The following is a 13,476-nucleotide window of genomic DNA, read 5'->3' on the forward strand; positions in this document are numbered from 1 at the left end:
TTATATCCACTGTGCGAGTCTCTCTTCAGGAGTACAACTTGCCACACTGATCTAAAGTGTTTATCATGTACATCCTCAAAATAAAAATATATTTTACATCGGACAGAACACAAGTCCAGTCCCGTGTTAGCTTTTAAAATGCTGCTGCAACCTTGTGATTACAAAGGTCCTCTTTCTAATCAGGTACAGTTACATAATTAGTCATCAAATTGCCCTGAGATAAATTTCCTATCTGAACCCATGGCAACATATTTCCAGGAGTATGGGTGGCAAGTGTCCCATGACATATTGAGACCAATTGAGTATATACACTAATAAAATATTTTACCTGAAATGCCATTGTATTTGCCACGGCCAAAAATATCCTCAGGGGCAACTTGGCTTTATAAGATCGATGGCTCCAGAGACGGTGGGCACCAGCGGTCACTCCCAGGGCACTCAGCATGAAACACACAACAGCTGTGGGAACAATTACATTTATGAACTTATACAGCAAAATAACCACACACAAAAAAAAAAAAGTGCAGTTCAAGCTACTAAACTGCACCTCCCAGCATGCACTGCCAGCAAGATGACAGTCTGTTACATTTTCCATCCATGTACTTGGATGCTTTCCCAGTTGCACACCAAAGTGCACACTCGCCCCCTACTTTCTCCATAACCTTAAAGAGTGCTTAGGCAGACACAATAAATAAATGATTTAGATGTTCTCCAGAAATACTGCTTGGTTTAGCCTCATTTATGCACTAAATGAATCATGATAGTTAGGGGATATCAGGCCTGACCGTGCTCATTTTGTGTGTGTGTGTTCCTATTGAAAGTATACCTAATGCCAGGTATGAGTCAGTGTAAAATTAAGTGGAAATGGCTGTGACACTTTTCACAAATGTTGTCATCTTGCTCTGTGAACCTATTCTCACCGGCTGCAATCAAGGTCCAATTGCGCAAAATGAATCACACAGCAGGCGCAAAAATGTTTTTCCGATGTGCAGCAGACGTTTAGTGCTCAATAAATTGCTTCTAATACAAAACTAGTGGAGAGTTTATTGGACAGTAACAAACCTTATAAGTATTATTATAAAGCTTTTTAAACACCAATATAATAGCTACCTTCTGTGTACATTCAGGTTTTCACAATTGTGCCACTTAACACCTAACAGGTCCACTATGCATTACTGCTCACTGTCTGTGCAAGCAACCAAGCTCAGCAATTTTCTCTAGCAATTCCTACTGCATCACTATAATGTTAGCGATGCCCCTGGGCAGACTAAAGATTTTTTTTTCTAGACCAGATATTCAGTTTCAATCTGTCGATTTTGCAAGGATCAATTACATGACCTGTATAGTGAACAATCTGGCAGATGTCCTTTCTTTGGGTAGGTGTCAGTGACAGCACTAAGTTACATTATCAAGGGTATACTTTAGAAGACATATCTAAAAAGTATATAAAGACACACATATGCACAAAACTAAAACTATTTAGCAAAACTGTTGCTGAAAGAGATGCTTAACCTGCTGACAAGAGGTTAATACAGTTCCCCTGCCACACACAGAACTGCTTTCTCATTAGTTCAGGAAGGGCTGAATAATTGAGTTAGCAGGATAATGCACTGAACAATTGAAACCCCAGGAAAATACATTGTGTTAGTTCTTTATGAACAGTGACTTTGTGACCTTCTGGCTTTTTGTTACATGCTACAGTACAGTACATGGCTTTATCAATATTGTGCCTATGCAGTCTTTCACAGTTGTGTCTGTCAAACGTGTTACTGCTTCCAAACAAATGTATCTGGACCAGATGAAACATGATGATTACGAAAAATAAAGAAAAATAACTGAATTGAATAAGACATGCATTATCTTGGGGTTCTACGTCCTGCTTTAACTAGCAACATCAAGTGACAAGCTCACTCACCAGTGTGTTATGCTCAGCAAGGTAGACTAATTATAGTTTTGGTGCTCATATGTTTATGTTCCATTTATGTATTATAATTTTGCACTATATGTGTTAGCTGTCTTGTAACATTTTTGAAACTCTGTTGTCATAAGAAGGAAAAACCATAGGTGTGGCATTTACATTCCATAAACAGACTTACACAGAAAAAAAACCATATTATTCTGGACAATAAAGTAGGAGGTTGCATTAAAATCGATAATTGCTGCTATATTTTTGTGTTCCTGCAGTTTATGATATTATCTTCTATTTTACCCGTGAGAACACTTTGATCAATGTACCCAAATATCTTGTACTGCTGCTGTAACTGTGCAGGCCTGTATGAACTCAGCTGGGCTCTGTGCTGGCCCTCACCTGTGAGAACAAGTGGTTTTCCCTGCCAGCCCTTCCCTACAGATCTTTATATTCTTGCAGTATATGAGTGTTTATCAACCTGTTGTCCTCCCTCCCTGAATCTGGGCCAACATCTTCTGCTGAATAAATAATGTGCAATTTATTATGATCCTTTTTATGCAGCACACACAGTCAATAGCTCCAAAGCAATCTCATCTGAGTACACTGCTATCAATATTGCTTAACTGCATACTGTAAGTAGCAAATGTCATTAATACAGTTATATTGTATCTCTTTCTGATGTCCATCTCAACTACACTGAAAGCATTATTGCCATTGGCTTACACCTAGTTTGTAATAAAGAGTTCAAAGTCATTTATTACACACCTTGGTGATCATACTGAATGGGGGCGTTTGTGTTTGCTTAGTGTAAATTGCAATGTATTAAATGTAATGTATTTGTATTTATAAGTACACCTGAGGCAAACCTGGGCATATGCTATTGGTGCATAGCTGGAGGCATCTTGAGAAGCCTATTACTCATATATGAACGTCAACACACTTATACCCCTTTTCCACTAGCTCAAAAAACACGGGTAAATGCACGGGGCCGCGCATTTACCCGTGTTTTTTGCAAGTGGAAAAGGGTAAACCCGGATCGAGTGACCCGTGAATCCTACCCGGCTATCTACCTGGGTAGGACACGGGAATGATCCGGCTCCCGTTTACACTGTATGGAAGGGCGGCGCTGGGAGATCATGTGATCTCCCTGCGCCGCCCCTGCCGCGTCACTAGAAGCGTCACCAGGGGGGCAGCTCCCGTGTCAGGCTCCCGGCTGCGACCCGTGCTCGTAGGTGGAAAAGGGGTATAATGTTACTTGTGGCTTCTTAGAGCTCATTGTTTGGTAACATAGGAGTCCAACTGAACACCAGTCCCTTGGTTTTGTTTGTTTTAATGCACTAGGGGCCTAATTCAGCATTGATCGCTATTCAGAGAAATCACGAATCGAGCGATTATCAAACGACTGCGCATGCCTAGCATTTGCACTGCGCACGCGTCAGAGGTAATAGTGTCAGAGAGTGCGTACAGATCATAATCGCGATGTAGCCGCTGTTTGACTGACAGGAAGCCGGCATTTCTGGATGGGAAACCTGCAGTTTTCTGGGTGTGTCAGAAAAAAACAAGGCATTTTTGGGGAGGGTCCCTGACGTCAGCGCAGACCACTTCCAGGCCATCTCAGTCACAGTATAGTGGCAGCCTCAGACATACTCACATTTGCTCAGCAGGCAAAGTTTCTTCCATGTTCCGGAAATTGCGTATGTATCTGTGTATGGATAGCGATCTGCGATGTATTCGCAAACTTGCACGGGGCGTTTTTTCTTGCTGTTAGGGCGACGGGGGGGGGGGGGGGGCAAAAAAAAAAACATGTGTCCCTGCCCTGACATATAATCCATAGAGACTTGTACTCACTATACAAATGAGGGGTACTGACGCCAGGTACACAATCACTGTATCCAACTGTTCCCTTCTGTCTGTGGAACTTCTGTAGCCCAGCAGAAATGTAGGTGTACATACGATCAGTTTGGTTCATGGCACTGCCACACTATATATTGTACTTTTTAACCAGCTTATAGTAACAAAAATGACATGAACATGGTGAGACACCCAGCAGGCACAAAGCTGTATTATTGTGCTGAGCGACCATACTGTGCGTTGTAAAATTTCCTCCACTATTTCTTGTTAGTGTAGAACAGTGGTTCCCAAACTGGTTACCATGGCACCCTGGGGTGCAGCACCACACTTTCAGGGGTGCCACGAGTTAGTGGTCCATGCCTAAATGAAATTATTTATGGTCAGTGTTTTAAGGAAAGCCAGTGTTGGTGGCTGCCAGTCATAAAATATGGACAAACAGAAGCGCAACTCTGTCCCTCACCATATAACTGAACCTAAGGATGACAGGTAAGCACAATTTACTTCATTTATTTATTTCTCTCTGAATTTCTCTATAAGAAACTGTTGGCCTAGGGGGTGCCGTGAAAACAAAAATAAGATTTTACTTACCGATAAATCCATTTCTCGTAGTCCGTAGTGGATGCTGGGACTCCGTCAGGACCATGGGGAATAGCGGCTCCGCAGGAGACAGGGCACAAAATGTAAAAGTTTGACCACTAGGTGGTGTGTACTGGCTCCTCCCCCTATGACCCTCCTCCAAGCCTCAGTTAGGATACTGTGCCCGGACGAGCGTACACAATAAGGAAGGATTTTGAATCCCGGGTAAGACTCATACCAGCCACACCAATCACACCGTACAACTTGTGATCTGAACCCAGTTAACAGTATGACAAACGTAGGAGCCTCTGAACAGACGGCTCACAACAATAACAACCCGATTTTTTTGTAACAATAACTATGTACAAGTATTGCAGACAATCCGCACTTGGGATGGGCGCCCAGCATCCACTACGGACTACGAGAAATAGATTTATCGGTAAGTAAAATCTTATTTTCTCTGACGTCCTAGTGGATGCTGGGACTCCGTCAGGACCATGGGGATTATACCAAAGCTCCCAAACGGGCGGGAGAGTGCGGATGACTCTGCAGCACCGAATGAGAGAACTCCAGGTCCTCCTTAGCCAGGGTATCAAATTTGTAGAATTTTACAAACGTGTTCTCCCCTGACCACGTAGCTGCTCGGCAGAGTTGTACTGCCGAGACCCCTCGGGCAGCCGTCCAAGATGAGCCCACATTCCTTGTGGAATGGGCCTTGACAGATTTAGGCTGTGGCAGGCCTGCCACAGAATGTGCAAGTTGAATTGTGCTACAAATCTAACGAGCAATCGTCTGCTTAGAAGCAGGAGCACCCAGCTTGTTGGGTGCATACAGTATAAACAGCGAGTCAGATTTTCTGACTCCAGCCGTCCTTGAAATATATATTTTCAATGCTCTGACAACGTCCAGCAACTTGGAATCCTCCAAATCGCTAGTAGCCGCAGGCACCACAATAGGCTGGTTCAGGTGAAACGCTGAAACCACCTTAGGCAGAAAGTGAGGACGCGTCCGCAGTTCTGCCCTGTCCGAATGGAAAATCAGATATGGGCTTTTATACGATAAAGCCGCCAATTCTGACACTCTCCTGGCTGAAGCCAGGGCCAGTAGCATGGTTACTTTCCATGTAAGATATTTCAAATCCACCGATTTGAGTGGCTCAAACCAATGGGATTTGAGAAAATCCAAAACTACATTAAGATCCCACGGTGCCACTGGGGGCACAACCGGGGGCTGTATATGTAGTACTCCTTTTACAAAAGTCTGGACTTCAGGAACTGAAGCCAATTCTTTCTGGAAGAAAATCGACAGGGCCGAAATTTGAACCTTAATGGACCCTAATTTGAGGCCCATAGACAATCCTGTTTGCAGGAAATGTAGGAATCGACCCAGTTGAAATTCCTCCGTCGGGGCCTTCCTGGCCTCACACCACGCAACATATTTTCTCCAAATGCGGTGATAATGTTGTGCAGTCACCTCCTTCCTGGCTTTTACCAGGGTAGGGATGACCTCTTCCGGAATGCCTTTTTCCCTTAGGATTCGGCGTTCAACCGCCATGCCGTCAAACGCAGCCGCGGTAAGTCTTGGAATAGACACGGTCCCTGCTGAAGCAGGTCCCGTCTTAGAGGTAGAGGCCACGGATCTTCCGTGAGCATCTCCTGAAGTTCCGGGTACCAAGTTCTTCTTGGCCAATCCGGAGCCACGAGTATCGTTCTTACTCCCCTTTGCCGTATAATTCTCAGTACTTTTGGTATGAGAGGCAGAGGAGGAAACACATACACTGACTGGTACACCCATGGTGTTACCAGAGCGTCTACAGCTATTGCCTGAGGGTCTCTTGACCTGGCGCAATACCTGTCCAGTTTTTTGTTGAGGCGGGACGCCATCATGTCCACCATTGGTCTTTCCCAATGGACCACAATCATGTGGAAGACTTCTGGATGAAGTCCCCACTCTCCCGGGTGCAGATTGTGTCTGCTGAGGAAGTCTGCTTCCCAGTTGTCCACTCCCGGGATGAACACAGCTGACAGTGCTAACACATGATTTTCTGCCCAGCGGAGAATCCTTGCAGCTTCTGCCATTGCCCTCCTGCTTCTTGTGCCGCCCTGTCTGTTTACGTGGGCGACTGCCGTGATGTTGTCCGACTGAATCAACACCGGCTGACCCTGAAGCAGAGGTTTTGCCAGGCTTAGAGCATTGTAGATTGCTCTTAGCTCCAGTATATTTATGTGAAGAGACGTCTCCAGGCTTGACCACACGCCCTGGAAGTTTCTTCCCTGTGTGACCGCTCCCCAGCCTCTCAGGCTGGCATCCGTGGTCACTAGGACCCAGTTCTGTATGCCGAATCTGCGGCCCTCTAACAGATGAGCACTCTGCAACCACCATAGCAGAGACACTCTTGTCCTTGTGGACAATTTTATCCGCTGATGCATCTGCAGATGCGATCCGGACCATTTGTCCAGCAGATCCCACTGAAAAGTTTGTGCATGGAATCTGCCGAATGGAATCGCTTCGTAAGAAGCTACCATTTTTCCCAGGACTCTTGTGCATTGATGCACAGATACTTTTCCTGGTTTTAGGAGGTTCCTGACTAGATCGGATAACTCCCTGGCTTTCTCCTCCGGAAGAAATACCTTTTTCTGAACAGTGTCCAGAATCATCCCTAGGAACAACAGACGTGTCGTCGGGATCAGTTGGGATTTTGGAAAATTCAGAATCCACCCGTGTTGTTGGAGCACTACTTGGGTTAGTGCTACTCCGACCTCCAGCTGTTCTCTGGATCTTGCCCTTATCAGGAGATCGTCCAAGTAAGGGATAATTAAGACGCCTTCTCTTCGAAGAAGGATCATCATTTCGGCCCTTACCTTGGTAAAGACCCGGGGTGCCGTGGACAATCCAAACGGCAGCGTCTGAAACTGATAATGACAGTTTTGGACCACGAACCTGAGGTACCCTTGGTGTGAAGGACAAATTGGAACATGAAGGTAAGCATCCTTGATGTCCAAGGACACCATAAAATCCCCTTCTTCCAGATTCGCTATCACTGCTCTGAGTGACTCCATCTTGAACTTGAATTTTTGTATGTACAGGTTCAGAGATTTTAGATTTAGAATCGGTCTTACCGAGCCGTCCGGCTTCGGTACCACAAATAGCGTGGAGTAATACCCCTGTCCCTGTTGTAGGAGGGGTACCTTGACTATCACCTGCTGAGAATACAGCTTGTGAATGGCCTCCAATACCGTCGCCCTGTCGGAGGGAGACGTTGGCAAAGCAGACTTTAGGAAACGGCGAGGAGGGGACTTCTCGAATTCCAACCTGTAACCCTGAGATACTACCTGCAGGATCCAGGGGTCCACCTGCGAGTGAGCCCACTGTGTGGCAGATATGGACATCGCACTTACTCTTGATGCCAGAGTGCAAATATCTCTCTGTGCATCTCGCATATAAAGAAATGCATCCTTTAACTGCTCTATAGTCAGTAAAATACTGTCCCTATCCAGGGTATCAATATTTTCAGACAGTGACTCCGACCAAGCCACGCCAGCACTGCACATCCAGGCTGAGGCGATTGCTGGTCTCAGTATAACACACGTATGTGTGTATATACTTTTTAATGTATTCTCCAGCCTCCTATCAGCTGGATCCTTGAGGGCGGCCGTATCAGGAGACGGTAACGCCACTTGCTTTGATAAGCGTGTGAGCGCCTTATCCACCCTAGGAGGTGTTTCCCAGCGCGCCCTAACCTCTGGCGGGAAAGGGTATAATGCCAATAACTTCTTTGAAATTAGCAGTTTTCTATCTGGGGTAACCCACGCTTCATCACACACTTCATTCAGTTCCTCTGATTCAGGAAAAACTATCGGTAGTTTTTTCACACCCCACATAATACCCCTTTTTGTGGTACTTGCAGTATCAGAGATATGCAAAGCCTCCTTCATTGCCGTGATCATATAACGTGTGGCCCTACTGGAAAATAAGAATTTACTTACCGATAATTCTATTTCTCGGAGTCCGAGGTGAATGCTGGGGTTCCTGAAAGGACCATGGGGAATAGCGGCTCCGCAGGAGACAGGGCACAAAAGTAAAGCTTTCCGATCAGGTGGTGTGCACTGGCTCCTCCCCCTATGACCCTCCTCCAAGCCAGTTAGGTACTGTGCCCGGACGAGCGTACACAATAAGGGAGGAATTTTGAATCCCGGGTAAGACTCATACCAGCCACACCAATCACACCGTACAACTTGTGATCAAACCCAGTTAACAGTATGATAACAGAGGAGCCTCTGAAAGATGGCTTCCTAAACAATAACCCGAATTAGTTAACAATAACTATGTACAATTATTGCAGATAATCCGCACTTGGGATGGGCGCCCAGCATCCACTACGGACTCCGAGAAATAGAATTATCGGTAAGTAAATTCTTATTTTCTCTATCGTCCTAGTGGATGCTGGGGTTCCTGAAAGGACCATGGGGATTATACCAAAGCTCCCAAACGGGCGGGAGAGTGCGGATGACTCTGCAGCACCGAATGAGAGAACTCCAGGTCCTCCTTAGCCAGAGTATCAAATTTGTAAAATTTTACAAACGTGTTCTCCCCTGACCACGTAGCTGCTCGGCAAAGTTGTAATGCCGAGACCCCTCGGGCAGCCGCCCAAGATGAGCCCACCTTCCTTGTGGAGTGGGCCTTTACAGATTTAGGCTGTGGCAGGCCTGCCACAGAATGTGCAAGTTGGATTGTGCTACAGATCCAACGAGCAATCGTCTGCTTAGATGCAGGAGCACCCATCTTGTTGGGTGCATACAATATAAACAACGAGTCAGATTTTCTGACTCCAGCTGTCCTTGATATATATTTTTAATGCTCTGACAACGTCCAGTAACTTGGAGTCCTCCAAGTCACTTGTAGCCGCAGGCACTACAATAGGCTGGTTCAGATGAAATGCTGACACCACCTTAGGGAGAAAATGTGGACGAGTCCGCAGTTCTGCCCTGTCCGAATGGAAAATCAGATATGGGCTTTTGTAAGATAAAGCTGCCAGTTCTGACACTCTCCTGGCCGAAGCCAGGGCTAGTAACATGGTCACTTTCCATGTGAGATATTTTAAATCCACCTTTTTTAGTGGTTCAAACCAATGAGATTTTAGAAATTCCAAAACCACATTGAGATCCCACGGTGCCACTGGAGGCACCACAGGAGGCTGTATATGCAGCACTCCCTTAACAAAAGTCTGGACTTCAGGAACTGAAGCCAATTCTTTTTGAAAGAAAATCGACAGGGCCGAAATTTGAACCTTAATAGATCCCAATTTGAGACCCATAGACAATCCTGATTGCAGGAAATGTAGGAATCGACCCAGTTGAAATTCCTCCGTCGGAGCACTCCGATCCTCGCACCACGCAACATATCTTCGCCAAATGCGGTGATAGTGTTGCACGGTTACTTCCTTCCTTGCTTTAATCAAAGTAGGAATGACTTCTTCCGGCATGCCTTTTTCCTTTAGGATCCGGCGTTCAACCGCCATGCCGTCAAACGCAGCCGCGGTAAGTCTTGAAACAGACAGGGACCCTGCTGAAGCAAGTCCCTCCTTAGAGGTAGAGGCCACGGATCTTCCGTGATCATCTCTTGAAGTTCCGGGTACCAAGTCCTTCTTGGCCAATCCGGAACCACTAGTATCGTTCTTACGCCTCTTTGCCGTATAATTCTCAATACTTTTGGTATGAGAGGCAGAGGAGGAAACACATACACCGACTGGTACACCCAAGGCGTTACCAGCGCGTCCACAGCTATTGCCTGCGGATCTCTTGACCTGGCGCAATACCTGTCCAGTTTTTTGTTGAGGCGAGACGCCATCATGTCCACCATTGGTCTTTCCCAACGGGTTACCAGCATGTGGAAGACTTCCGGATGAAGTCCCCACTCTCCCGGGTGAAGGTCGTGTCTGCTGAGGAAGTCTGCTTCCCAGTTGTCCACTCCCGGGATGAACACTGCTGACAGTGCTATCACATGATTCTCTGCCCAGCGAAGAATCCTTGCAGCTTCTGCCATTGCACTCCTGCTTCTTGTGCCGCCCTGTCTGTTTACATGGGCGACTGCCGTGATGTTGTCCGACTGGATCAACACCGGTTTTCCTTGAAGCAGAGGTTCTGCCTGGCTTAGAGCATTGTAGATTGCTCTTAGTTCCAGAATGTTTATGTGAAGAGACGTTTCCAGGCTCGTCCACACTCCCTGGAAGTTTCTTCCTTGTGTGATTGCTCCCCAGCCTCTCAGGCTGGCGTCCGTGGTCACCAGGATCCAATCCTGTATGCCGAATCTGCGGCCCTCCAATAGATGAGCACTCTGCAACCACCACAGAAGAGATACCCTTGTCCTTGGAGACAGGGTTATCCGCTGGTGCATCTGAAGATGCGACCCTGACCATTTGTCTAACAGATCCCTCTGGAAAATTCGTGCATGGAATCTGCCGAATGGAATTGCTTCGTAAGAAGCCACCATTTTTCCCAGGACTCTTGTGCATTGATGTACAGACACCTTTCCTGGTTTTAGGAGGTTCCTGACAAGCTCGGACAACTCCTTGGCTTTTTCCTCCGGGAGAAAAACCTTTTTCTGAACCGTGTCCAGAATCATCCCTAGGAACAGCAGACGAGTTGTCGGCATTAACTGGGATTTTGGAATATTCAGAATCCAGCCGTGCTGTTTTAGCACTTCTTGAGACAGTGCTAATCCCCTCTCTAGCTGTTCTCTGGACCTTGCCCTTATTAGGAGATCGTCCAAGTATGGGATAATTAATACGCCTTTTCTTCGAAGAAGAATCATCATCTCGGCCATTACCTTTGTAAAGACCCGAGGTGCCGTGGACAATCCGAACGGCAGCGTCTGAAACTGATAGTGACAGTTTTGTACAACGAACCTGAGGTACCCCTGGTGTGAGGGGTAAATTGGAACGTGGAGGTACGCATCCTTGATGTCCAAGGACACCATAAAGTCCCCTTCTTCCAGGTTCGCTATCACTGCTCTGAGTGACTCCATTTTGAACTTGAACTTCTTTATGTACAGGTTCAAGGACTTCAGATTTAGAATAGGTCTTACCGAGCCGTCCGGCTTCGGTACCACAAATAGAGTGGAATAATACCCCTTTCCCTGTTGTAGAAGAGGTACCTTGACTATCACCTGCTGAGAGTACAGCTTGTGAATGGCTTCCAAAACCGTCTCCCTTTCGGAGGGGGACGTTGGTAAAGCAGACTTCAGGAAACGGCGAGGCGGATCTGTCTCTAGTTCCAACCTGTACCCCTGAGATATTATCTGCAGGATCCAGGGATCTACCTGCGAGTGAGCCCACTGCGCGCTGAAATTCTTGAGACGACCGCCCACCGCCCCCGAGTCCGCTTGAGAAGCCCCAGCGTCATGCTGAGGCTTTTGTAGAAGCGGGGGAGGGCTTCTGTTCCTGGGAAGGAGCTGCCTGTTGGTGTCTCTTCCCCCTTCCTCTGCCACGTGGCAGATATGAATATCCCTTTGCTCTCTTGTTTTTAAAGGAACGAAAGGGCTGCGGTTGAAAAGTCGGTGTCTTTTTCTGTTGGGGAGTAGCTTGAGGTAAAAAGGTGGATTTCCCGGCTGTAGCCGTGGCCACCAAATCTGATAGACCGACTCCAAATAACTCCTCCCCTTTATACGGCAAAACTTCCATATGCCGTTTTGAGTCCGCATCGCCTGACCACTGTCGCGTCCATAAACTTCTTCTGGCCGAAATGGACATAGCACTTACCCGTGATGCCAGTGTGCAGATATCCCTCTGTGCATCACGCATATAAAGAAATGCATCCTTTATTTGCTCTAAAGACAGTAAAACATTGTCCCTATCCAGGGTATCAATATTTTCAATCAGGGACTCTGACCAAACTACTCCAGCACTGCACATCCAGGCTGACGCTATAGCTGGTCGTAGTATAACACCTGTATGTGTGTATATACTTTTTTGGATATTTTCCATCCTCCTATCTGTTGGATCTTTAAGTGCGGCCGTCTCAGGAGAGGGTAACGCCACTTGTTTAGATAAGCGTGTGAGCGCCTTATCCACCCTAGGAGGTGTTTCCCAGCGCGCCCTAACCTCTGACGGGAAAGGGTATAAAGCTAATAACTTCTTTGAAATTAGCATCTTTTTATCGGGGGCAACCCACGCTTCATCACATACATCATTTAGTTCTTCTGATTCAGGAAAAACTATAGGTAGTTTTTTCACACCCCACATAATACCCTGTTTAGTGGTACCTGTAGTATCAGCTAAATGTAACGCCTCCTTCATTGCCAAAATCATATAACGTGTGGCCCTACTGGAAAATACGGTTGATTCGTCACCGTCGCCACTGGAATCAGTGCCTGTGTCTGGGTCTGTGTCGACCGACTGAGGCAAAGGGCGTTTTACAGCCCCTGACGGTGTTTGAGGCGCCTGGACAGGCACTAACTGATTGTCCGGCCGTCTCATGTCGTCAAACGACTGCTTTAGCGTGTTGACACTATCCCGTAATTCCATAAATAAAGGCATCCATTCTGGTGTCGACCCCCTAGGAGGTGACATCCCCATATTTGGCAATTGCTCCGCCTCCACACCAATATCGTCCTCATACATGTCGACACACACGTACCGACACACAGCAGACACACAGGGAATGCTCTTAACGAAGACAGGACCCCACTAGCCCTTTGGGGAGACAGAGGGAGAGTTTGCCAGCACACACCAAAAGCGCTATATATGACAGGGATAGCCTTATAATAAGTGCTCCCTGTATAGCTGCTTTTATAATATAATTTTTTTTGCCACTATTTTGCCCCCCCTCTCTTGTTTTACCCTGTTTCTGTAGTGCAGTGCAGGGGAGAGACCTGGGAGCCGTCCTGACCAGCGGAGCTGTGTAAGGAAAATGGCGCTGTGTGCTGAGGAGATAGGCCCCGCCCCTTTTCCGGCGGGCTCGTCTCCCGCTCTTTAGTGTATTCTGGCAGGGGTTAAATATCTCCATATAGCCCCGGAGGCTATATGTGAGGTATTTTTTAGCCAAATAGGTTTTCATTTGCCTCCCAGGGCGCTCCCCTCCCAGCGCCCTGCACCCTCAGTGACTGCCGTGTGAAGTGTGCTGAGAGGAAAATGGCGCACAGCT

At 46.8% G+C, this 13,476-nt stretch overlaps 1 protein-coding gene across 2 annotated transcripts in view; it reads right to left on the reverse strand.

The window, feature by feature from the left end:
• SCD (stearoyl-CoA desaturase) overlaps positions 1 to 13,476 on the reverse strand; it is a 55,400-nt gene that overhangs the window by 25,190 nt on the left and 16,734 nt on the right. For both annotated transcript variants that reach the window (XM_063961434.1, XM_063961433.1), the window contains exon 3: positions 329 to 459. In XM_063961434.1, coding sequence (XP_063817504.1) covers positions 329 to 459 — 131 coding nt within the window. The remainder of the gene's footprint in view (positions 1 to 328; positions 460 to 13,476) is intronic.

This window comes from Pseudophryne corroboree, chromosome 3 (genome assembly GCF_028390025.1).
Source record: "Pseudophryne corroboree isolate aPseCor3 chromosome 3, aPseCor3.hap2, whole genome shotgun sequence".
Taxonomy (NCBI): domain Eukaryota; kingdom Metazoa; phylum Chordata; class Amphibia; order Anura; family Myobatrachidae; genus Pseudophryne; species Pseudophryne corroboree.